A 24,111-nucleotide genomic window follows, 5' to 3' on the forward strand; every position below is an offset into this window, starting at 1 on the left:
AGTTAATACTTTGTAGCGCCACCTTTTGCTGCGATTACAGCTGTAAGTCGCTTGGGGTATGTCTCTATCAGTTTTGCACATCGAGAGACTGACATTTTTTCCCATTCCTCCTTGCAAAACAGCTCGAGCTCAGTGAGGTTGGATGGAGAGCATTTGTGAACAGCAGTTTTCAGTTCTTTCCACAGATTCTCGATTGGATTCAGGTCTGGACTTTGACTTGGCCATTCTAACACCTGGATATGTCTATTTTTGAACCATTCCATTGTAGATTTTGCTTTATGTTTTGGATCATTGTCTTGTTGGAAGAGAAATCTCCGTCCCAGTCTCAAGTCTTTTTGCAGACTCCATCAGGTTTTCTTCCAGAATGGTCCTGTATTTGGCTCCATCCATCTTCCCATCAATTTTAACCATCTTCCCTGTCACTGTTGAAGAAAAGCAGGCCCAAACCATGATGCTGCCACCACCATGTTTGACAGTGGGGATGGTGTGTTCAGGGTGATGGGCTGTGTTGCTTTTACGCCAAACATAACGTTTTGCATTGTTGCCAAAAAGTTCAATTTTGGTTTCATCTGACCAGAGCACCTTCTTCCACATGTTTGGTGTGTCTCCCAGGTGGCTTGTGGCAAACTTTAAACAACACTTTTTATGGATATCTTCAAGAAATGGCTTTCTTCTTGCCACTCTTCCATAAAGGTCAGATTTGTGCAATATACGACTGATTGTTGTCCTATGGACAGAGTCTCCCACCTCAGCTGTAGATCTCTGCAGTTCATCCAGAGTGATCATGGGCCTCTTGGCTGCATCTCTGATCAGTCTTCTCCTTGTATGAGTTGAAAGTTTAGAGGGACGGCCAGGTCTTGGTAGATTTGCAGTGGTCTGATACTCCTTCCATTTCAATATTATCGCTTGCACAGTGCTCCTTGGGATGTTTAAAGCTTGGGAAATATTTTTGTTTCCAAATCCGGCTTTAAACTTCTTCACAACAGTATCTCGGACCTGCCTGGTGTGTTCCTTGTTCTTCATGATGCTCTCTGCGCTTTTAACGGACCTCTGAGACTATCACAGTGCAGGTGCATTTATACGGAGACTTGATTACACACAGGTGGATTGTATTTATCATCATTAGTCATTTAGGTCAACATTGGATCATTCAGAGATCCTCACTGAACTTCTGGAGAGAGTTTGCTGCACTGAAAGTAAAGGGGCTGAATAATTTTGCACGCCCAATTTTTCAGTTTTTGATTTGTTAAAAAAGTTTGAAATATCCAATAAATGTCGTTCCACTTCATGATTGTGTCCCACTTGTTGTTGATTCTTCACAAAAAAAGACAGTTTTATATCTTTATGTTTGAAGCCTGAAATGTGGCAAAAGGTCGCAAAGTTCAAGGGGGCCGAATACTTTCGCAATGCACTGTATATGTAATCAGCTATGTTTATATTATTATGGTGAAATTCTTATTAATATTATATTAGAATGTGCAACATGCATAAATATTGAAGGAAATTTGAAATTTGCAGTGTACAAACTTAACATGATGAACAGGAATAACATTTAATCTCACCCATGAGATTAAATGTTATTCCTGTTCATCATGTTAAGTTATATATATTTTACCCCCTTTTTCTCCCCAATTTCAATCTTGTCTCATTGCTGCCACTCCCCAACAAGCTCGGGAGGTGAAGGTCAAATCATGCGTCCTCTGAAACATGAACCGCCAAACCGCACTTCTTAACACCCGCCCGCTTAACCCGGAAGCCAGCCTCACCAGTGTGTCGGAGGAAACACCGTTCACCTGATGATCGAGGTCAGCCTGCAGGTGCCCGGCCCGCCACAAGGAGTCGCTAAAGCGCAATGAGCCAAGTAAAGCCCCCTAGCCAAACTTTCCCCTAACCCGGACGACGCTGGGCCACTCTATGGAACTCCTGATCACGGCCGATTGGGATATAGCCCGTGATCGAACTTGGGCTGTAGTGACGCCTTAGACCACTGCGCCACTCGAGAGGCCCTATCATATATTATTAAATTGATTCAGAATTGAACCCCTCCCATCACAAAAAGGTTCCGGTTTGAACCTTTACACAGGGGTTCCTCGAAGAGGGGTTCCTCAAACAACCTCTGAACTGGAAAGGTTCCGCTCAAAAAGGTTCTTCCAGGCAGGTTTACTTCTAACAGTGTGTACGAACAGGCACTTATTTCTGATTACATACAGGAACTCAAAAATTGGCAATATACACCTGTATTTTCTTAAAGATCATACTTTCAGTCATGGCAGTAGCTAAATATGAGGACCAAAAAATGAAAAAGTATACAAAACAATAAGAACACCTGCTCTTTCCATGACATAGAATAAAAAGGTGAAAGCTATGATCCCTTTATTGATGTTGCTTGTTAAGTCCACTTCAATTAATGTAGATGAAGAGGAGGAGGTAGGTTAAAGAAGGATTTTTAAGCCTTGACACAATTTAAACATGGATTGTGTGTATGCCATTCAGAGGGTGAATGGGCAAGACAAAAGATTCAAATGCCTTTGAACGGGGTATGGATAGTAGGTGCCAGGCGCACCAGTTTGAGTGTGTCAATAACTGCAACGCTGCTGGGTTTTTCAACAGTTTTCCGTGTGTATCCAAAATGGTCCACCCCCTAAAGGATATCCAGCCAACTTGTCACAACTGAAAGTATTGGAGTCAACAAGGGTCAGCATCCCTGTCGAATGCTTTCGACACCATGTAGAGTCCATGCCCCTAAGAAATTGAGGCTGTTCTGATGGCAAAAGAGGAGGTGCAACTCAATATTAGAAAGGTGTTCCTAATGTTTGGTATTGTCACATCTTCTCCTGCTCCTCCCCTCTGGCATACGACGTCGCCGGAATACTAACCATCGGTCCTGGGATTCATCATTACTTGCACCTGTTACTCACTATGATTCACACCTGGATTTTCTTCCCCTTTAAGTCACTCTCCTATGTTCACTCACCAGTTGGTATTATTATTGTGTACCGGAGTGTAGCCATATGGAAATGTTTTGTTGTTTTATTAAACGTTTCAACTGCACCTGCTTCCCAACTCACAGCTCCATTATTACAGGCATACTCAGTGTATAAAGCTCTATTAAGGGTCAACATCTAAATATGGCTCCCAGCGTTGATCAAAGCTCAGAATGCTTATATCATTGATCTGACTGAATTCCAATCACGCCTGCCTCTTTGCGAATGAGTGGAATCATGAACAGTGGTTTGTCCATTATGTATGCCTGGATTTGCCTTTTTAGCAGCTCATTCGCCACTCTCTCAAACGGTTAACTCTGCCCTTTCGCAGCACAGGCCGAGAGCGGCGTGAAATTAACTACCCCAGCTTGCAATCGGCTCAATAGGAAACTAGTCTAGAGACAATGTTGACAGTGTTTGCGAGATGTCGGACTAAAGGCAATTTAACTGTCCCGCACTCCAGCCATGTCTACAGACATCACCCAAACAAAAAACGATTATCAGAAAATGAGTGCACAACTGGTAAATAGTCGCTTATAGATATGTCAGTCAGGTGGCCATCTGCTGGCAGAGACTTATTGCAGTAAGTTGAAGGGCTCTGGCTAGTTTTACTTAGCCAGCTGGAAGGATGAAGTAAGAAGCTAACGTTAAACGGAGCCTACCTCAGCAGGAGAAAAAAAAAACACAAAGTTGTAACTTTGCTTTATAGAGTAAGCTACTGATACAGACAGTGATGTGAGGCTAAGGCAGGCTGCAAGGCGGAAGCAGATGAGAGAGGGAGCAAGCAGAGAGGGAGGTTAGTACAGTGGTTCCTAAAGTTGGGGTCAAGGCCCAAAGTGGTGTCCCCTGAGAAAATCTGTACTAATCTTATCAAACAAGCTATGAACTTAAATGTTTCAGTATAAACATTCAAATGGCATATCTTCCCTAAAGGCCTACATTAAAATGCAAACAATACAGTACAATACAGCTAAAAATGTAATGCTTTTTTGTTTTGTCGCTTCCGGACGAAAACTCAAACCCATTTTTTTGGTAAAAAACATTTACATGCACACACACAAAGGCAGAGAGGGGGTACATTGATAGATGTACATAAGGCAGTTGGCACTGCACACTTCTCTCCCATCACTCCATCAGTCTTGTCATTCCTCAGAGGTACACAATGTTCTCCTCTCCCCCATCCTCACTGTTCTTTCCATTCAAAGAGAAGTAGGCCTGTGGGGTGAGGAGAGGAGTGAGGGATGCCGAGGTGGGGAAGTTCTCCTCGTACAGACCCAGACCTGTGACCCCTGACCCCAATGAACCCAACAACCCCAGGGTCAGCCTGTCCTGTGGAGGGCTGAAATCTAACAGAAGAAAACAAGGAACATTATCGGCCAATCCCAAATCAACCCCTTGCACCTGCATCAACCTCTTGCCCCTCCCCATATGCATTTGGGTTGATCAGAATGGACAAAATATTTGTAAGAAATATGTCTATGTTGTTTAAAAGCTTAAATTACAGTGCATTTATGGGTTATTTTTTTTTACTTGGGGGGGGGGGGGATACATAATTGGTGGAGTACTGTGGATACACCAGTATACCTGTGAGCCTCCCAGGCCTTTGATGCCCAGGGTTAAGAACATCAATTATAGATTAATAATATTACATTGTATAACATTCTTTAAACGTATTCCACGTGTCCCTTGGCCAGAATCAATTTAATATGTTGTTAGTAATGTTCATATAATAAATGATAACAATAAATAAAAATATCTGTCTGCAGTACCCACATACCCCACTTTGAGAACCCCTGGCTTAAAATCCTCTAAATGCTCTGAGATACACAGCATCATACTCACTGTTGTTGTTGGGCCCCTCATGTCCTGTGGTGAAACTGCTCCTAAAGGGGTTGTTTTGGGAGCTTCCTGACTGGAGGTGACTGTGCTGGGGGTGAGTATAGTGTTGGTGTGTCAGTAATTCTGTGGATGGTTTACTGTGGGCCTGGCTGAGCAGAGTGTTGAGGCTGTTATAGAGGCTGGGCCTGAGGCTCAGTTTGGGGCTATGGAGGGGGCTGTCCTGGCTCTTTCTCAGGCCAGAGTGGAGGCTCTGGTGCTGGTGCTGGTTGTGGTGGAGACGATTCTGTTGGAGGGAATGAAGAAGAGCAGCCTCGTTGCCGTCCAGGCTGCCTGACCGACTGTGGTTAGACACCTGAGGGAAGAGGAGGGGGAGAGGGTGGGGAGAAGAAAGTAGTAGGTAAATCTCAGCAGAGAACACTCACAAACACAGACACACACAATCCTACCAACCTTCACAGTCGTTCATATTTCCAATTTTTCTCTCTGTCACACTTATTCACACTCCTTCCTTTTCTATGTCTCAAACCCCACCTCCCCTTTCCCTCCTTGTACCTTCCCCACCCACCTAATCTTGTTCACCAGACACTTCCACCCAATGCTCGGAAGGTCTGGTAGATCAACGTGTCAATCCTGACCTTCGTTAACCCAAAGAAAGAATGGAAAAAAGTCCCAGTCCAATAGAAAAAGTCCTGATCCATAGCCATTGATTATACCAGAAGCTACAAATTAGTAATGAATCTTCAAGCTCTTCCTTTGTGGGTCTATATATCCAAACAGCATGCAGAACACCAAGGTGTCAAAAGCATGGTTTCAAAAGCTAGCTAGGGAGACCCTCCCTCCTCTGATTGGTTATCGGACGGTCACGTTGTCACCGAGCTCAGAGTCGCCGACTGCTAAGTCACTGAATGTATCCTTGTGTCCTTGTATCCTTGTGTTTCCTGCCCCCAGGTGAAAACACCTGGTGACTGGTAGTTTGGTCGCTAGAGGTCTGTCCTAGTATTATTGGGCCATAATCAACCACCTCCCTCCAAACCTTCCCTCGAACATCACGTCTGATGCAACAAGGAGATTTCAGCTGTTTGAGTCCATTTTCTCATTTTTATTAGGATAATTTGTTTTCTCCCACAAGATTGACACACATTGACCACACAGATTTCGATGTATAGCCAGCAAGGCATTAAGTCAGCGAACTACTGTTTAGCATCTCAAATTTAGGGGAATGCTTTTATTGTCACACACACATGTTTTCTGATTCAGAGCCACGACTTGCATGTTCAGATATTATTATTATTTAAAAAAATGTACTCCCACATAGGCCAGATTTGAGTCATTGTTCTTCCAGGCTTATTTGCACCAATTAGCCTTGGGAAGGTTACCACCCACCTGTTCCACGTCCAGCGATATCATAATAGGCAGGGAGCTCTGGCGGTTGTGTCTCCAGCTCTGGAGCAGCCTGTGCTCGGCTTCCACCCTGTCCCTGTCCCTCTCCATGCTCCTCTGACCCTCCCTCAGCCTCTCTAGGTTCTGCCGGTACTCCAACAGCTGCTGCTCCAGCTCTTCCCGCTCGCGGCGCAGGCTCTCAGCCTCCAGGTGGCACTGTCGCTCGCGATGCTTCAACAGACTCACCTTCTCCCCCTATATGCAGAAGAATAGTATCAGAGAGATGGGACGATAGCAAGTTAAAACCTCTCTGCGCACGGAACCTGCTAGCGGGCTGAAATTCCACAACATACGGTGATCGCTACATAAATAGTCATATTAAACATTCATGAAAATACAAGTGTTTCACATGTATAGAAAGCCTAAAATCTTGCTAATCCGACTGCATTGTCAGATTTAAAAAAGGATTTACTGCGAAAGAATACTATGCGATTATCTGAGCATAGAGCCCCATAAAAAACAACAATTTTAACCAGCACAAGCGTAACATAATCACAAACTGCATTAAAATAAATTGTTTACCTTTGACGATCTTCGTCTGTTTGCAATTCCAATGCTCATTGTTACACAATGAATGTTCTTTCGTTTGATAAAATCCGTTTTTATAGCATTTTGTGAACCGCTTGTGTCGTGAATTCCGTCTCATTCCATTTTCGACGACACATTCCAGGTAAATAACCCACACAGAACGTGATTTTTCCAGTCATGTTTGGTTTCACTGCAATCAACTAGTTTGTTTATAACACAATCAAACCTGATGGGCCATTTCGCGGGACGTATTGACTGAAAGAAACCGATTTGAAGACAACAAGTCATGACATCATTGTGCACCAATGATTTGCCCGCTGTTTCGTTGATTGACTGTCTTTTAACCCAATGACCACTGATCGTCTTGAAATCTAGCTGGGTAGATAGCCAATGAGCTGAGGTAAACGGCAATAGGTCAAGTTTATGTGTTGCAAGACCAACCCATGTGGTAAGCTCCAGCGTAAAGAGAGTCATTCGCTATTGAAGTTTCATACCGGAAGGAGAAACACATATTACGCACTGCATTGTTTGGTAAACGCGCAGATTCAGCTGTTTATATGTCAATCAGTTTGGCGACTAAGTCAGGGAAAGCTAAATCTAAGTCTAGATATACAGATGTACACACAATTTTAGAATACATTTATTGGGAAAGTGAGACAGAGATTGTTGTAGGACGATTAATTTAGCGATTGTGGAGGAATATTTTTTGAACGGGAGAGGACATCGTTTTGGACTGGTAAGTTCTTATCATGCTAATGCCCTTGTTTGAAATTAATAATATAAAATATTATTTGTGATTTTTATTTTATTTTAGAAGCAATATATAAACATGTAATGTAATGAAATGTGAAATGCGTGTGTCTGCCGCCCCACCCCTTCCCACATGAAAATAGCCTATTTGAGGCTGTTGAGGGGAGGGCATGCCCACAACAATGGCCAAAGTAAAATGGAGACAGTAGATCTAGCTGTTCTGTCGTAATATAAAAGAGACAGTAGATCTAGCAGGTCATAATAATATATTCAACCTTATGTTCCCTGTACTCTATATATATCTGTTTATTATACCTGTTGAATAAGGTCTCATATGTGAAACTATTCTAACTGAACATTTTCTTTCACAGTGACACTGACTCCGAATGGGAGTCTTATCCGGTGTCCTGTGTGAATTTAAGTATGCTCTCTCTAATTCTCTCTTTCTCTCTCTCAGAGGACTCGAGCCCTAGGACCATGCGTCAGGACTACCTGGCATGATGACGCCTTGCTGTCCCCAGTCCACCTGGCCTTGCTGCTGTTCCAGTTTCAACTGTCCTGCCTGCGGCTATGGAACGCTAAACTGTTCATTTTTACTCTTGAGGTGCTGTCCTGTTGCACCCTCTACAACCACTGTGATCGCCACCCGGCACAGCCAAAAGAGGACTGGCCACCCCTCATAGCCTGGTTCCTCTCTAGGTTAATTCCTAGGTTTTTGCCTTCCTAGGGAGTTTTTCCTAGCCACCGTGCTTCTACACCTGCATTGCTTGCTGTTTGGGGTTTTAGGCTGGGACTATATAAATTGACTTGATTTGATTTGATAGAGGACTGAGGGTCTTCCAAACATTGAAAGTGTGTAAATAGTTACCCATGTTATTTTGTAAATGTATATATATATTTTTTTCATATTTTTTTAATCAATAATTCTATTTTTTCCCAATTTTTTTTTCCCATTTATTTCTCTCAATTTTTTTTTTTTTTGGGGGGGGGGGGGGTGTGTTAGAATACCATTTTGGTATTTTGTATATAGTTATTTGTCTCAAAATGTATACCTTCACCAATTTGGCCACCTGGGTACATTTGGGCTACTTGTGTGGGACACCTGGGTGACTTCATGATAAATGTCATGTAAGCACACTCATTTTGGAAGTTATCATTCTGAAACTTTGCACAAGTACTGTTGCCCTCTTATATTTTTCACTGAAATTGTCCCCATCATCCTATCTGAATGTTTGTTTTATCTTGTTCATTTTAAAGATGATGATACAAAAATCGTATGTTTTTTCCATTGTTTTATCTAAACCAGATCTATTGGGTTATATTCTCCTACATTCAATTCACATTTACACAAACTTCAGAGTGTTTTCTTTCAAATGGTACCAAGAATATGCATATCCTTGGTTCTGTGCCTGAGCTACAGGCTATTAGATTTGGGTATGTCTTCAGGCGGAAATTGCTCAAAGTAGGGGGGGGGGGGGCTCTAAGAGGTTTTAATAAAGGCTTAAAATGAACATAATGTGCTAAGGCACTCTTATGTCACCCTATGTCATTCTTACAGTACCAGTCAAACGTTTGGACACACCCACTCATTCAAGGGCTTTTCTTTGTTTTTACTATGTTCAACATTGTAGAATAATAGTGAAGACATCAAAACTATGAAAAAACACATATGGAATGATGTAGCAACCAAAAAAGTGTTAAACAAATCTAAATATCTTTGAGATTCTTCAAAGTAGCCACCCTTTGCCTTGATGACAGCTTTGCACACTCTTGGCATTCTCTCAACCAGCTTCCCCTGGAATGCTTTTCCAACAGTTTTGAAGGATTTCCCACATATGCTGAGCAATTGGTGGCTGCTTTTCCTTCACTCTGAGGTTCAACTCATCCCAAACCATCTCAATTGGGTTGAGGTTGGGTGATTGTGGTGGTCATGTCATCTGATGCAGCACTCCATCACTCTCATTCTTGAACAAATAGCCCTTACACAGACTGGAGGTATGTTGGGTCATTGTCTTGTTGAAAAACAAATGATAGTCCCACTAAGTACAAAGCAGATGGGAAGTCGTATCGCTGCAGAATGCTGTGGTAGTCATGCTGGTTAAGTGTGCCTTGAGTTCTAAATAAATCCCAGTGTCACCAGTAAAGCATTCCTACACCATCACACCTCCTCCTCCATGCTTCGCAGTGGAAACAACAAATGCAGAGATCATCCGTTCACCTACTCATCTGTCCTCCAGCTAGATCATTGTGCTACTCTACAGTGTGCTGTTTGTGGCTACTGTAGACCTTCTTTGCAAAATAGTGTGTTTTAATCAATTGTTTGGTGACGTAAATATATTCAGTGTAGTTATATCTAAGGACAACTTTTTAAATGTTCTACAATTGACATTTTTAGGAAATTCACTGAGGAGGATGGTTCTCCCCTTCCTCTTCTGAGGAGCCTCAACTGGTTCCACCCTGTTATTGCTTTCCAAAAATTTAAATAATAATTTGACAATACCATCAAATGTTATGCATTTTTTGGCAACTTGTAGAGATAGAAGAGGTCAACTAAACATGTAAAAATGTTGATCAAGTTTTTTTGTTATTCACTCTTACTTGAAAAAGAATAGACTGCAAATAACTAGCTGGTTCTGATAATAACATGTCTCACTCAATAAGCACCCCCACACCATCACACCACCTCATCCATGCTTCACAGTGGGAACCACACATGCGGAGAACATCCGTTCACCTACTCTGCATCTCACAAAGACACGGCGATTGGAACCAAAAATCTCCAATTTCGACTCATCAGAACAAAGGACAGATTTCCACCAGTCTAATGTCCATTGCTCGTATTTCTTGGCCAAGCACGTCTCTTCTTCTTATTTGTGTCCTTTCGTAGTGGTTTCTTTACAGCAATTCGACCATGAAGGCCTGATTCACGCAGTCTTGACAGTTGATGTTGAGATGTGTCTGTTATTTGGGCTGCATTTCTGAGGCTGGTAACTCTAATGCACTTATCCTCAGCAGCAGAGGTAACTCTGAGTTTCCTTTCCTGTGGCGGCCCTCATGGGAGACAGTTTCATCATAGCGCTTGATGGTGACTGCACTTGAAGAAACGTAAAAAATTCTTCAAATTTCCTGCATTGACTGACCTGTCTTAAAGTAATGATGGACTGTAGATTATTTTTGCTTATTTGAGCTGTTCTTGCCATAATATGGACTTGGTATTTTACCAAATAGGGCAATCTTCTCCATACCACCCCTATCTTGCCACAACACAACTGATTGGCTCAAACGCATTAAGATGGACGGAAATTCTACAAATTACCTTTCAATAATGCACACCTGTTAATTGAAATGCATTCCAGGTGACTACCTCATGAAGCTGTTTGAGAGAAGGCCAAGAGTGTGCAAATCTATCATCAAGACAAAGGTTGGCTACTTTGAAGAGTCTCAAATATTTGTTTAACACTTTTTTGTTTACTACATCGTTCCATATGTGTTATTTCATAATTTTGATGTCTTCACTATTATTCTACAATGTAGAAAATGGTAAAAATAAAGAAAAACCCTGGATTGAGAAGGTGTGTTCAAACTTTTGACTGGTATAAGGGGCTTACGTAGTGTTCTCTTTGACCTAAATCTTCTATCAGATTGTGCTTTGACAGTACTATGTCACCCTATGTAATTCTAAAGTCAGTGTTATGACAAGATTATGTATTGTGAGTTCTTACCTGTTGTTTCTCCCTGGCCAGGCACTCTCTCTCCCAGCGCTGCTGGTCCTGTCTCAGCCTCCCCTGTAGCTTCTGAATCCCCTCTACCTCCTCTCTCCTCCTTTCCACACTCATCCTCTCTACCTCCTCCTTTTTCTTCTCAGTACTCCGCTGTTTCTCCTGCTCCTGGGCCACATTGCCATGGAGACAGGAGGGGGTGTGTGGGAGCGGGTGCTCTAGCTCCAGTAGGATGAGCTTTTGAACCTCATACCAGCTGTCCTGGATGGTCACAGCTGCCTGCACACACCAATACATGGTATTTACAAACAGACCCTTTGGTGTAGGCGGATCTGAATTTATCAAAATAGGTTTAAGTAATTTGGTGATGGCTATAAGTAGCCTTCCAGGCTAAGGGATGCTACCGCCAGGTGGTTGTTTGGGCACTAGGGTTAAAGAGTGTGTGACGTTTCTCACCTGCAGACTGTAGAGCAGCTGGGTCAGGCTCTGGACACTCTCTGCCACCTGCAGGATAAAATATGCCTTTACAAGAGGACAGACAAAACTATGAAATCTGTTGGCACTCCTTTGCCACACACACACACACACACACACACACACACACACACACACACACACACACACACACACACACACACACACACACACACACACACACACACACACACACACACACACACACACACACACACACACACACACACACACACACACACACACACACACACACACACACACACAATCCTCGTGGTGACCTAACATTTGCTTCCATTCAAAATTATATTTTCCTTAACCTCTAACACTAAACCTAACCCTTACCCCTGACCTTAACCCGTAACCCGAATCTAAACCCTAAACCTAAACCAAACTCTTAACCCTAACCACTAACCCTTATCCTAAATCTAATCCTAATTGTAACCCTAACCCCTAACCTAAAAATAGCCTTTGTCATCAAGGGGACATGAGAAATGTCCCCAAGAGGGAGAATTTTTATTGTTTGACATTTTGGGATTTTAGGTCCCCACAAGGACCCACACCTATCCACACACACCTTCATTGGTGCTCCATTGGTGTCTCTTCTCCTCAGCTCGGTTATAGAGTGCCACAAGATGGTGTCTGGCCCTGCCCACTCGCCATCCGACACCAGAGAGGCCGAGCTCACACTGAGCGTGCTCGGATAGTCCACTACAGTAAGAGGACACCAAAAACAGTCAATTTAAAGAAACAGTTCATGATTATAGTAGAATCGAACACTTTTGACATTCTTTCTATTTTGGGGTAAACTATTCCTTTACTGTGTGGTTGTGTGTCTCATACTCACTCTCTGTAGGCGATTCCTGGGTAATTCCATAGTCGTTGGGGGTCGTGGTTAGGGTTAGAGTTAGGGGGTTATTAGGGTTAGGGTTAGTGTATTGACTCACACTCAGCGGGTGACTCCTGGATCCTGCAATGGCTGTTGTAGCTGCAGTACTCTGGGACTCTGACAGGGGGGCTGTGGCTGGGCTCAGTATGGGCCTCACTGGCCTGCAAGGTAGACATCAGCTTCTCCGCTACATACAAAGAGAGCGAGAGAGAGAACAAGAGAGCGAGCGAGGAAAGAGAGAAGAGATATCTCTCAATATACTCTCTAATATAAAAGGAGAGGATGCAGCTGTGCATAGTGCGCCTGTGTGTGTGGTTCTCACCCTCTTTGAGTGCAGCTATGAGTAGTGCAGTGGTCTGCGGTGGCATTTGAGCATCAGGGTCTGGTTGGACCAGTAGGTGGTGCTGTGGCAGGGGCTCTGGTGTATGAAGGGTTAACTCTGTCAGCTCGGCATACAGCTGTAGCTTCTCCTCCAGACCACTGCAGATACGCTGGTCCTGACTTGCCAGGGTGTCTGAAAGAACGATATAGATCATGGATCACACTCAGTTTAAAGGGAAGTCCTGTAAATTGCAACATAATATTGGATGGTTCCTCAACCTGAAATTGGTCTATTGGCCAGGAGAAAATGTAATCTATGGTAATAAAGTCAGCTGAAGTTTGTAATGGCTATTTATAAGAAAAGCAAACAATGGACTACAGTTTCTCCTGGCTCACAGACAATTTTTTTCGTGGGGGGGGAAAACGCTACAAAGTGTCTGTGATGAGAATGGTTAAGTCCATGATGAATGTGTAGGGATGACTGATGTCTTACCTTGGAGTTTGTAGATCTTCTGAACTCTCAGCTCAGTGTTCCGTCTGACCTCAGTCTCAACACATCTCTCTTCCTCCTCAGGACAACTAACACACACACACACACACACACACACACACACACACACACACACACACACACACACACACACACACACACACACACACACACACACACACACACACACACACACACACACACACACACACACACACACACACACACACACACACACACACACACACACACGCTCTGTTTGGCTCAGTCGGTAGAGCATAGCACTTGACACGCAAATAGTCGTGGGTTTGATTCCCGCTGGGGCCACAAATGTGTGACTGTATGTCGCTTTGGATAAAAGTGTCTGCTAAATGGCTTATTATTGTTATATTATCAACACACAAACACTCACACACACTCCTCACCTCTCTACGGCCCGTCGTATGTGTCTCATCCAGGCGTTCCTCTCTTCTTTCGAGAAGGTGTGAACCTCGTACATCTCAGGCCCCACTGAGGAGGCAGAGATTAGGAACATCCCTCTCTCCTCATTGGCTACCTCTCTCACAATTAGCTTCTGCAGGGGGATGACTGGGGGCTTCTGGTCCTGGAGAGGGACAGTTTAAATAAGGTCATTTTCCGGGAAAGAAAACTATTGGCATCCTGTCTGACTGACGGTTCTCCCTGGCTCCCTGTTTAGTTGAATAGTTCTTCGTTTTTTCGTTCTCCTTTTTTGTTTTGTCTACTTTTCAGCCTGTTCTCTGTGAAGTACCGGAGTTCTGCAAAAAATGTTTTTGGTAAACAGCTAAATGATGGGGCTGGAGAAGTGTATACACTCTTAAATTCATAGACGGAACTATGGATACAAGGACTGACCATACATTAAATTAAAATGACAGTACCAATACCAGTTTACCCCTTTAAAACCTGTTACGGCTAGACGTTCCGCTAGCGGAACCCCTCGACAACATCCGGTGAAATGGCAGAGCGCCAAATTCTAATTAAATTACTATAAATATTAAACTTTCATGAAATCACACATGCAATACACCAAATTAAGGCTACACTTGTTGTTAATCCAGCCAACATGTCAGATTTCAAAAACTCAGAAATAGCGATATAATTCATGCCTTACCTTTGAAGAACTTATTTTGTTGTTATTCCAAAATGTCCCATAAACATCACAAACGGTCCTTTTGTTCGATAAATTCTGAAAATTTCCATTTATTTGGCACGTTTGATCCAGAAAAACACTGGTTCCAACTCGTGCAACATGACTACAAAATATAAAGTTACCTGTAAACTTGTTCCAAACATTTCAAACCACTTTCCTAATACAACTTTAGGTATTTTTAAACGTAAATAATCAATCAAATTTAAGATGGGATATTACTGTGTTCAAAAGCGGACGAAAACAAAGTGGAGCGTGCTTTCAGGTCGCGCTTCCCAACCACAACAGTACACTAGACTCGACCCTCATTCTGAACAGCCCTGCTTCTTAATTTCTCAAAGGAAAAACATCAACCAATTTCTAAAGACTGTTGACATCTAGTGGAAGTGATAGGAACTGCAAGCAAGAGCCAGAGAAATCTAGATCCATAGAGAAATCCCATTGAAAACAGAGTGACCTCCATTTCTTTTCCCTGAATGGATTTTTCTCAGGTTTTTGCCTGCCATATCAGTTCTGTTATACTCACAGACATTATTTTAACCGTTTTGGAAACGTTAGAGTGTTTTCTATCGATGCATATCTTAGCTTCTGGGCCTGAGTAGCGGGCAGTTTACTTTGGGCACGCTTTTCATCCAGACGTGAAAATACTGCCCACAAGCCCGAAGAGTTTAAATTGCTCTTATGCCATGTACAGTTCATTTGGAAAGTATTCAGACCCCTCCCCCTTTTCCAAATTGTGTTACTTTACATCCTTATTCTAAAATGGATTAAATAAATATTTTTCCTCATCAATTTACACACAATACTCCATAATGACAAAGCAAAAACAGGTTTTTAGAAACGTTTTCAAATGTATTACAAAGTAAAAACAGAGATACTTTATTTCCATAAGTATTCAGACCCTTTGCTAAAGACTCGAAATTGAGCTCAGGTGCATCCTCTTTCCATTGATCATCTTTGAGATGTTTCTACAACTTGGAGTCCACCTGTGGTAAACTCTATTTATTGGACATGATTTGGAATGGCACATTCGTAGATCTCCGAGACAGGATTGTGTCAAGGCATAGATCTGGGGAAGGGTACCAAGACATTTATGCAGCATTGAAGGTCCCCAAGAACACAGTGGCCTCCATCATTCTTAAATGGAAGAAGTTTGGAACCACCAAGACTCTTCCTAGAGCTGGCTGCCCGGCCAAACTGAGCAATCGGGAGAGAAAGGTCTTTGCCAGGGAGGTGATCAAGAACTCGATGGTCACTCTGACAGAGCTCCAGAGTTCCTCTATGGAGATGGGAGAACCTTCCAGAAGGACAACCATCTCTGCAGCACTCCACCAATCAGGCCTTTATGGTAGCGTGGCCAGACGGAAGCCACTCCTCAGTAAAAGGCACAACAGCCCACTTCGAGTTTGCCAAAAGGCACCTAAAGTACTCACCACCATGAGAAACAAGATTCCCTGGTCTGATGAAACCAAGATTGAACTCTTTGGCCTGAATGCCAAGCATCTCATCTAGAGGAAACCTGGCACCAGGTTTGAAGCATAGTGGTGGCAGCATCATGTTGTGGGGATGTTTTTACAGCAGCAGGGACTGGGAGATTAGTCAGGTTGAGGGAAAGATGAATGGAGCAAAGTACAGAGAGATCCTTGATGAAAACCTGCTCCAGAGTGCTCAAGACCTCGGAAGGTGAACCTTTGGCCCAGTCTAATAGGACAAAGACCCTATGCACATAGCCAAGACAATGCAAGAGTGGCTTCGGGACAAGTCTCTGAATGTCCTTGAGTGGTCCAGCCAGAGCCCGGACTTGAACCCAATTGAACATCTCTGGAGAGACCTGTAAAGGGAGTAGTACACAGCGTTGTTCCAGATCTTCAGTTTCTTGAAAATGTCTCGCAAGGTATAGCCTTCATTTTTCAGAACAAGAATAGACTGACGAGTTTCAGAAGAAAGTGCTTTGTTTCTGGCCATTTTGAGCCTGTAATCGAACCCACAAATGCTGATGCTCCAGATACTCAACTAGTCTAAAGAAGGACAGTTTTATTGCTTCTTTAATCAGAACAACAATTTTCAGCTGTGCTAACATAATTGCAAAATGGTTTTCTAATGATCAATTAGCCTTTTAAAATGATAAACTTGGATTAGCTAACACAACGTGCCATTGGAACACAGGAGTGATGGTTGCTGATAAGGGGCCTCTGTACGCCTATGTAGATATTCCATTAAAAAAATATGCAGTTTCCAGCTACAATAGTCATTTACAACATTAACAATGTCTACACTGTATTTCTGATCAATTTCATGTTATTTTAATGGACACATTTGTTTGTTTTTCTTTCAAAAACAAGGACATTTCTAAGTGACCCCAAACTTTTGAACGGTAATGTAAGTGTCGAGATGGTGCGCTAAATCCCTGACGAAGCCAATGTATCCCATTGAATCCATTTCAGCCATTACAGGGATGTGTTTGAGAGGTCATTACAAACATTGATGGGAACAATCTAAAGGCACAAGCAAAAGAATGAAAGAGTCGCAGGAGTAAAATGGAAGCAATCAAGCCAGTGTTACAAGTGGATTTTGCACCCCTCAAACACAGGAAATAGATGGCTAAAAAAGACAGACCCTCGGGTGGGCGGGGCATGCGCGATGCCAGTTAGAGGTAGTTTCGCGAGCCAATCATGCTAGCATGCTAGCTGTCCCCATATACTTCCAGTCATTGTGCTAACACTAATGAATTCATCTGACTCTGGGGAAGTAGGCCAAGGGCTTGATTGTCAAAATCCCGAAGCATCCCTTTAACAAATCCTTTTTGTTACTTTTTGGGGGATTTTTTAGGTATGTAATCTAATTGCAGATAAGGCACGAGGTAATGAAATAATGAATGAAGTGTAATGTAACGAGATTGACCAGACCGGCATACCACGGCAGCAAATATGAGTCTCTGGTCCTTCTCCTGCAGGAACACCAGGACATCAGTCAGCAGCAGAGCCAGGGTGTCTGCAGAGAGAGTGGGTGAGGGAGAGTGTTAGAATAGACACTGTTGCGACCTAGGTTGGTGCCACAGTATAAGCCACTGCCTCTGGAATGCATTCCGCTGCAGCATGGGTTCGAAATCGACCCACTGCTATTTCAGAAACTCTCTCCTCTATCTTTCCACTTGATCTATCCGATCATATAAAAAGAGTGGGACTGCCACATTCCTAAAAAAAAAAGAACAGAAAAAATAAATAATGTTATACACACACACACACTGACCTCACCCTACCTTTTAGTCGTCCAGTAGCGGTTTTCCAGTAGACAAGTCCCTTGTGCTGCAGCTCCCTCTGTTGGTGTTTTCCTAGCAGGTCGTCCTTGCGGAACACCTCGCCGCTCTTCAGCTTGGAAAGGCTCTTGTTCTCCACGCGGCTCAACACCTCCTGCAGCTCCTGGGCTTTCTCGTACTTGCTCACACTCGTGTCCACTGCAGTGATGATGTCACGCACCTGAGTGAGTGCCCGCGACAGCTCAGTGTGCTCCTCACTGCCCTCTGGAGGTAGAAGGAACAAAACGCTTAAATTCAGCGGCTAAAAACGATCTATACTGGCATACTAGACAAAGTTTAATTGTATAGTTGTATACATAGTGCAAAGAAGCACATACTTTCTCTCTCATGCTCTCTCCCTCTCTTGCTTTTATGCTCTCTCTCTCTCTCTCTCTCTCTCTCAATTTTGCTCTCTCTCTCTGTCTGTCTCTCTCTGTCTCTCCCTCCCTCCTTCCCCCCTCTTTGTAACTGACCGGGTGTATAGTGCAGTATCCTCTCCAGTAGTACAGGGTACTTGGTGATGCGCTGAGTCACTAACAGGATGAACTCTGGCACCTCCCTTCTTCTGACCAGAGAGTTGTTACTCTGTTGCTGAAGAAGAGACAACAACTGGTGTGTGTTGAGTGAAAGATAGACATTTTAAAGAGGAGCAGTTGCCAAACAACTTTCCCAGTTAAAAACGGCCTCAGTGGCATCGGTAGTCATAAGAAAAGTGTAATAACACACACAAAACCAAGGTAAAATCATCTTGTTCAGTCCCTCCTTAAGGACATTATTGACCAAACATAAAAACCAAGTTGGACTCAAAAAGAAAGCTTCCATCAGAAACATACTTTGACAAACACCTGGAACTTCTTGTTCTGCTGCTGCAGCTCTTTGAAGACTTTGACAGCCTCCGTGTGGTGACTACAAAACTCTCCGTACACTTGCTTCATCTTCACAGCGTTGTCTTCTGAGAACTAACAACAGAAATAGGGAATATGAATAGGCCTTGAGTTGTCCAGAAGTGTGTAAATGTGGTGTTTGTATGATGTGGTGTTTGTGTTTGCATGTTAACAGTGAATGTGCATTTGTGAGTAATAAGCATACATGCATGTGCTTGCATCTGTTGTTGTGTGTGCGTGTCAACCTGTTGCAACAGTATATCCCCTATACTGTGGATGCAGTAGTTGTGTGGGTGTCCGGGCTGGGCTGAAGCGTATCGCCGCTCCTGTAAAGATCCGAAGAGATTCCTGTGGAAGAGCAGGAGAGGATCCAGACAGGGAAAGATGCGAGCCACACACTCCCAGTCCAGTTGGAGCTCATCCAGCATCCCTCGACGAAACACCTCAGACATCACCGTCAGTGTCTGGATGTGGTGCAACTCTGTCTGCATCAGCTCTACACGGGGAGAGAGAGAGACAGACAGAGAGAGGATTATGTATAAATGCTTGTTCACGCACACACACACACACAGGTGCACATGCACAAACGCATGCGCACACACACACATCAACACACCGTAGATATGAGACACTGAAATGTGTTGCCATTCCTTTCTCATGGGTACATGACCATTGTACGTACACACACTCTCACACATGCACACACACTAACACACCGTAGATGACATCCTGACGTTTGACGGTGTGTTTGTCGTGTTTTCTGCAGAACTCAGTTGTGACGGCCAGACTCCAGGACTCAACCTCAAACCCCACCAGGTCAGCCGATAGGTCGCTGAGCAGGGGGGTGTCGACCGACTCTGATGGAGATAGGTCAACTTATTAGGAAAGGCACTGCAATAGACTAGCATCCTGTCCATGGGTGTATTTGTGCTTTCAGCTGCCTCACACTACAGAAACAGGAGATGGAACAGAGACAGATCCTGCCCTATGGGCCATTCTGGCTTGGACAAGGCTCCATCTGAGAAACTTAACACACACTTCTGCTGTTGAATCTTGTCTGTTTTGTATGTTTACAGTATGTGTTGATGATGTACTTTAACAGGTCTGGTCCTTCTAATACCCTGGTGTTGTGCAGTTGTACAGTTCAAGCCATTACCCTGTGTGGTGAGATGGTAGTCTGTGGATGATGCGGTCCCTGTGACCTGTACCCCCTCTTCATTAAGGGAGCAGCTGTTCCACACGTCACTGTCCACACTGACCCCCACAGCATCCCTCAGCCTCCTAGAGAGAGCGAGACGGGATCTATTAATGAAGCTGGAGAGACCTGTGCAGTGTGTGTGTGTGTGTGTGTGTGTGTGTGTGTGTGTGTGTGTGTGTGTGTACTCACCTGTCTGTAGACTCAGAGGGGCTCTTAGATAGGGGAGCAGTCATATATTTTCTGCCTCGGGGCAGCATGGTGAGGAGGGAGGAGGAAGAGGTGAGGGAGGCAGGGGAACCCTCCCTCATCACTGAATATGGGGACAGGAGAGAGAGGGGGGAGAAGAGGGAACATGTCAAAGATGACAACATTCATCCAGCCCCATTAGAAGTTGTATATAACAACAACAATTCTACTAATTGTGTTTCAAATTATCAAAACTGAGAATGTCTCCTTCAGTCACCTGATCTGACCTTGACTTCTTAACTTGACCTCTGTCACAAACACCCATAACAGGGACAAAGCCTCACACTGTAGTTATAGTGCAATGGCGCATTCATTCAGTGTGTGAGAAATGCTCAATGTCCTCACACTGCAGGCACACACACGCACCTGGCCCCCATTAAACTTTAACACATTATCAGAGAGGAGGAGGGAGGAAGGGGGAGGGAGGGAGAAGGTATACCTAACTTACTCGGCAGGAGAGATGAAGGAGAAGAGGAGGAGGATGTTGATGAATGGAGATAGTAGAGGAGAGGAGGAATGGCAAACTTACTGTGTGGGAGAGATTTGGACTTTAACATCGCCACATTCTTCTCCAGAGGCCTCTGAGGACAGGATAATCAAATCAAGATTTATTAGTAGCACTTACTTAGTAGTTCATTATCAGTACATCTACTAGCCTTCTCTAATTTGCACATGAGATTGACTTAACAGTATGGGGGTGGTCCCGATAAATCTGTAGTTTATCATATGCAGTGGCGACGCGTCATTCAGGGCAGGTGGGGCATGTTATTTTGCCATTAATATGTGTCACATATCAGTTTACAAACAATATAAAAAAATAAATAATAATTGAGTTAATAAAGCCGCACACAAACTAGGTGTCTTTTTTGCTTTCATGGGTAAGGCAGCTCCAAAATGCTGGTGTTTCAGCCTAGCTCAGTGCTTTCTGTGTTGGTGGGGCAGCCAGTGGAAAATACGGAGTGTAGGGGTTGGTAAAGGAAGAACCCCATGAAATGGACAAAAATGAATGGCATCTATTGGCATTGGGCCAACCATACACACAATCGCGAATACCACTCAATTGGATGGCAGTTGGTCAAAAACATATTGCAAGATAAACATGTCAAATGCCAGGTGTTATAAACCAAAAATACAAAAGGTGGCGAGCGAGCTCCGCCGTAGGATTTCATATATGAAATGGTCAGAAAGTCAAGTCTCAAACGTGAAATCTTCAAAATTTAAAAAATAAATTTTAAAAAAGTGTGTTTTGGACCATTTTTTGAAATGTTTTAAATTTTTTGGTAAATCATACATACACTACCGGTCAAAAGTTTTAGAACATCTACTCATTCAAAGGATTTTCTTTCTTTTTACTATTTTAGACATTGTAGAATAATAGTGAAGGCATCAAAACCATGAAATAACACATATGGAATCATGCAGTAACCAAAAAGTGTTAAACAAATCAAAATACATTTTATATTTAAGATTCTTCAAATAGCCACCCTTTGCCTTGATGACAGCTTTGCACACTCTTGGCATTCTCTCAACCAGCTTCATGAGGTAGTCACCTGGAATGCATTTCAATTAACAGGCGTAAAAGAGAGAGGTAGCCATTTTCCCTCCCGGTCCTACTGAAAAGCCAACTGTCCCGGTTGATATATTATCAAATAGATATTTGATATTTATCGGCGTTGTCGTGACCGCTATTTCTGGTGGATTTCTGAACATAACGTGACAAACAAACGGAGGTATTTTGGGTATAAAAATAATCTTTATGGAAGAAAAGGAACATTTGCTGTCTAACTGGGAGTCTCGTCAATGAAAACATCCGAAGATCATTAAAGGTAAACGGTTAATTTGATTGCTTTTCTGATTTTCGTGACCAAGCTTCCTGCTGCTAGCTGGACATAATGCTATGCTAGGCTATCGATAAACTTACAAACGCTTGTCTTGCTATCGCTGTAAAGCATAATTTCAAAATCTGAGACGTCAGGGTGATTAACAAAAGGCTAAACTGTGTTTCGCTATATTTCACTTGTGATTTCATGAATATATATTTTCTAGTAAGATTATTTGACCGTTGCGCTATGCTAATTAGTGTAGTTGCTGACAATTCTCCCAGATCCGGGATGGGTAGTTCCAAGAGGTTGAAAGTTAATTTGTGGAATTTCTTTCCTTCTTAATGCGTTAAAGTTTCTTCAAGTGCAGTCACAAAAACCATCAAGCTCTACAATGACAATGGCTCTAGTCACAGGAATGGAAGACCCAGAGTTACCTCTGCTGCAGAGGATAAGTGCATTAGAGTTACCAGAATCCGAAATTGCAGCCCGAATAAGTGCTTCACAGAGATCAAGTAACAGACATCTCAACATCAACTGTTCAGATGAAACTGTGATTCAGGACTTCGTGGCCGAAATGCTGCAAAGAAACCACTACGAAAGAACACCAATAATAAGAAGAGACTTGCTTGGGCCAAGAAACACGAGCAATGGTCTGTAATTCTTGTTAATCTAACTGCACTGTCCAATTTAAAGTTGCTATTACAGTGAAATAATACCATTCTATTGTTTGAGGAGAGTGCATAATTAAGAACATGAAATGTTATGACAAAAATTTGAACAGAAATGCAGTGGTTCATTGAATCAGTCTAAACCGTTGCACATACACCGATGCCATCTGGTGGCCAAAATCTAAATTGCCCCTGGCTGGAATCATACATTATGGCCTTTCTCTTGCATTTCAAAGATGGTACAAAAAAATACAAAATATATATTTTTTTCTTTGTATTATCTTTCACCAGATCTACTGTGTTATATTCTTCTACATTCCTTTCAAATTTCCATAAACTTCAAAGTGTTTCCTTTCAAATTGTACCAAGAATATGCATATCTTTGCTTCCAGGGCCTTAGACTTGGGTATGTCATTTTAGGCGAAAATTGGAAAAAAGGGGCTAATCCTTTAAGAGGTTTTAAGCAAATCAGCCATATCAGCTGTTTTTTTAAAGGCAGTAAATAAGGCTGAATAAACTGTTGCCCTGCTAGACAAGGCTTCGCTGATAGCCAGGTGTAGCAGTGGTACAGTGCCTTGCGAAAGTATTCGGCCCCCTTGAACTTTGCGACCTTTTGCCACATTTCAGGCTTCAAACATAAAGATATAAAACTGTATTTTTTTGTGAAGAATCAACAACAAGTGGGACACAATCATGAAGTGGAACGACATTTATTGGATATTTCAAACTTTTTTAACAAATCAAAAACTGAAAAATTGGGCGTGCAAAATTATTCAGCCCCCTTAAGTTAATACTTTGTAGCGCCACCTTTTGCTGCGATTACAGCTGTAAGTCGCTTGGGGTATGTCTCTATCAGTTTTGCACATCGAGAGACTGAATTTTTTCCCATTCCTCCTTGCAAAATAGCTCGAGCTCAGTGAGGTTGGATGGAGAGCATTTGTGAACAGCAGTTTTCAGTTCTTTCCACAGATTCTCGATTGGATTCAGGTCTGGACTTTGACTTGGCCATTCTAACACCTGGATATGTTTATTTTTTAACCATTCCATTGTAGATTTTGCTTTATGTTTTGGATCATTGTCTTGTTGGAAGACAAATCTCCGTCCCAGTCTCAGGTCTTTTGCAGACTCCATCAGGTTTTCTTCCAGAATGGTCCTGTATTTGGCTCCATCCATCTTCCCATCAATTTTAACCATCTTCCCTGTCCCTGCTGAAGAAAAGCAGGCCCAAAACATGATGCTGCCACCACCATGTTTGACAGTGGGGATGGTGTGTTCAGCTGTGTTGCTTTTACGCCAAACATAACGTATTGCATTGTTGTCAAAAGGTTCAATTTTGGTTTCATCTGACCAGAGCACCTTCTTCCACATGTTTGGTGTGTCTCCCAGGTGGCTTGT

The 24,111-nt window shown here is 42.9% G+C and overlaps 1 protein-coding gene across 1 annotated transcript in view; it reads right to left on the bottom strand.

Annotated features, from left to right (window-relative positions):
* Nucleotides 1-1,624: 1,624 nt before the first annotated feature.
* The window catches only part of LOC139411274 (rho guanine nucleotide exchange factor 28-like), a 75,711-nt gene continuing 53,224 nt past the window's right edge, over nt 1,625-24,111 (bottom strand). The window contains exons 11-29 of the mRNA XM_071157341.1: nt 20,755-20,806; nt 20,169-20,289; nt 19,938-20,062; nt 19,498-19,638; nt 19,027-19,277; nt 18,731-18,856; nt 18,371-18,488; nt 17,862-18,122; nt 17,517-17,593; nt 13,860-14,038; nt 13,438-13,523; nt 12,946-13,137; nt 12,682-12,810; nt 12,312-12,445; nt 11,717-11,764; nt 11,264-11,539; nt 6,207-6,458; nt 4,827-5,175; nt 1,625-4,330 (exon numbers count right to left, since the gene is read on the bottom strand). Coding sequence (XP_071013442.1) covers nt 4,134-4,330; nt 4,827-5,175; nt 6,207-6,458; nt 11,264-11,539; nt 11,717-11,764; nt 12,312-12,445; nt 12,682-12,810; nt 12,946-13,137; nt 13,438-13,523; nt 13,860-14,038; nt 17,517-17,593; nt 17,862-18,122; nt 18,371-18,488; nt 18,731-18,856; nt 19,027-19,277; nt 19,498-19,638; nt 19,938-20,062; nt 20,169-20,289; nt 20,755-20,806 — 3,114 coding nt within the window. The 3' untranslated portion in view covers nt 1,625-4,133. The remainder of the gene's footprint in view (nt 4,331-4,826; nt 5,176-6,206; nt 6,459-11,263; nt 11,540-11,716; nt 11,765-12,311; nt 12,446-12,681; nt 12,811-12,945; nt 13,138-13,437; nt 13,524-13,859; nt 14,039-17,516; nt 17,594-17,861; nt 18,123-18,370; nt 18,489-18,730; nt 18,857-19,026; nt 19,278-19,497; nt 19,639-19,937; nt 20,063-20,168; nt 20,290-20,754; nt 20,807-24,111) is intronic.

Source organism: Oncorhynchus clarkii, chromosome 6 (assembly GCF_045791955.1).
Source record: "Oncorhynchus clarkii lewisi isolate Uvic-CL-2024 chromosome 6, UVic_Ocla_1.0, whole genome shotgun sequence".
NCBI lineage: Eukaryota > Metazoa > Chordata > Actinopteri > Salmoniformes > Salmonidae > Oncorhynchus > Oncorhynchus clarkii.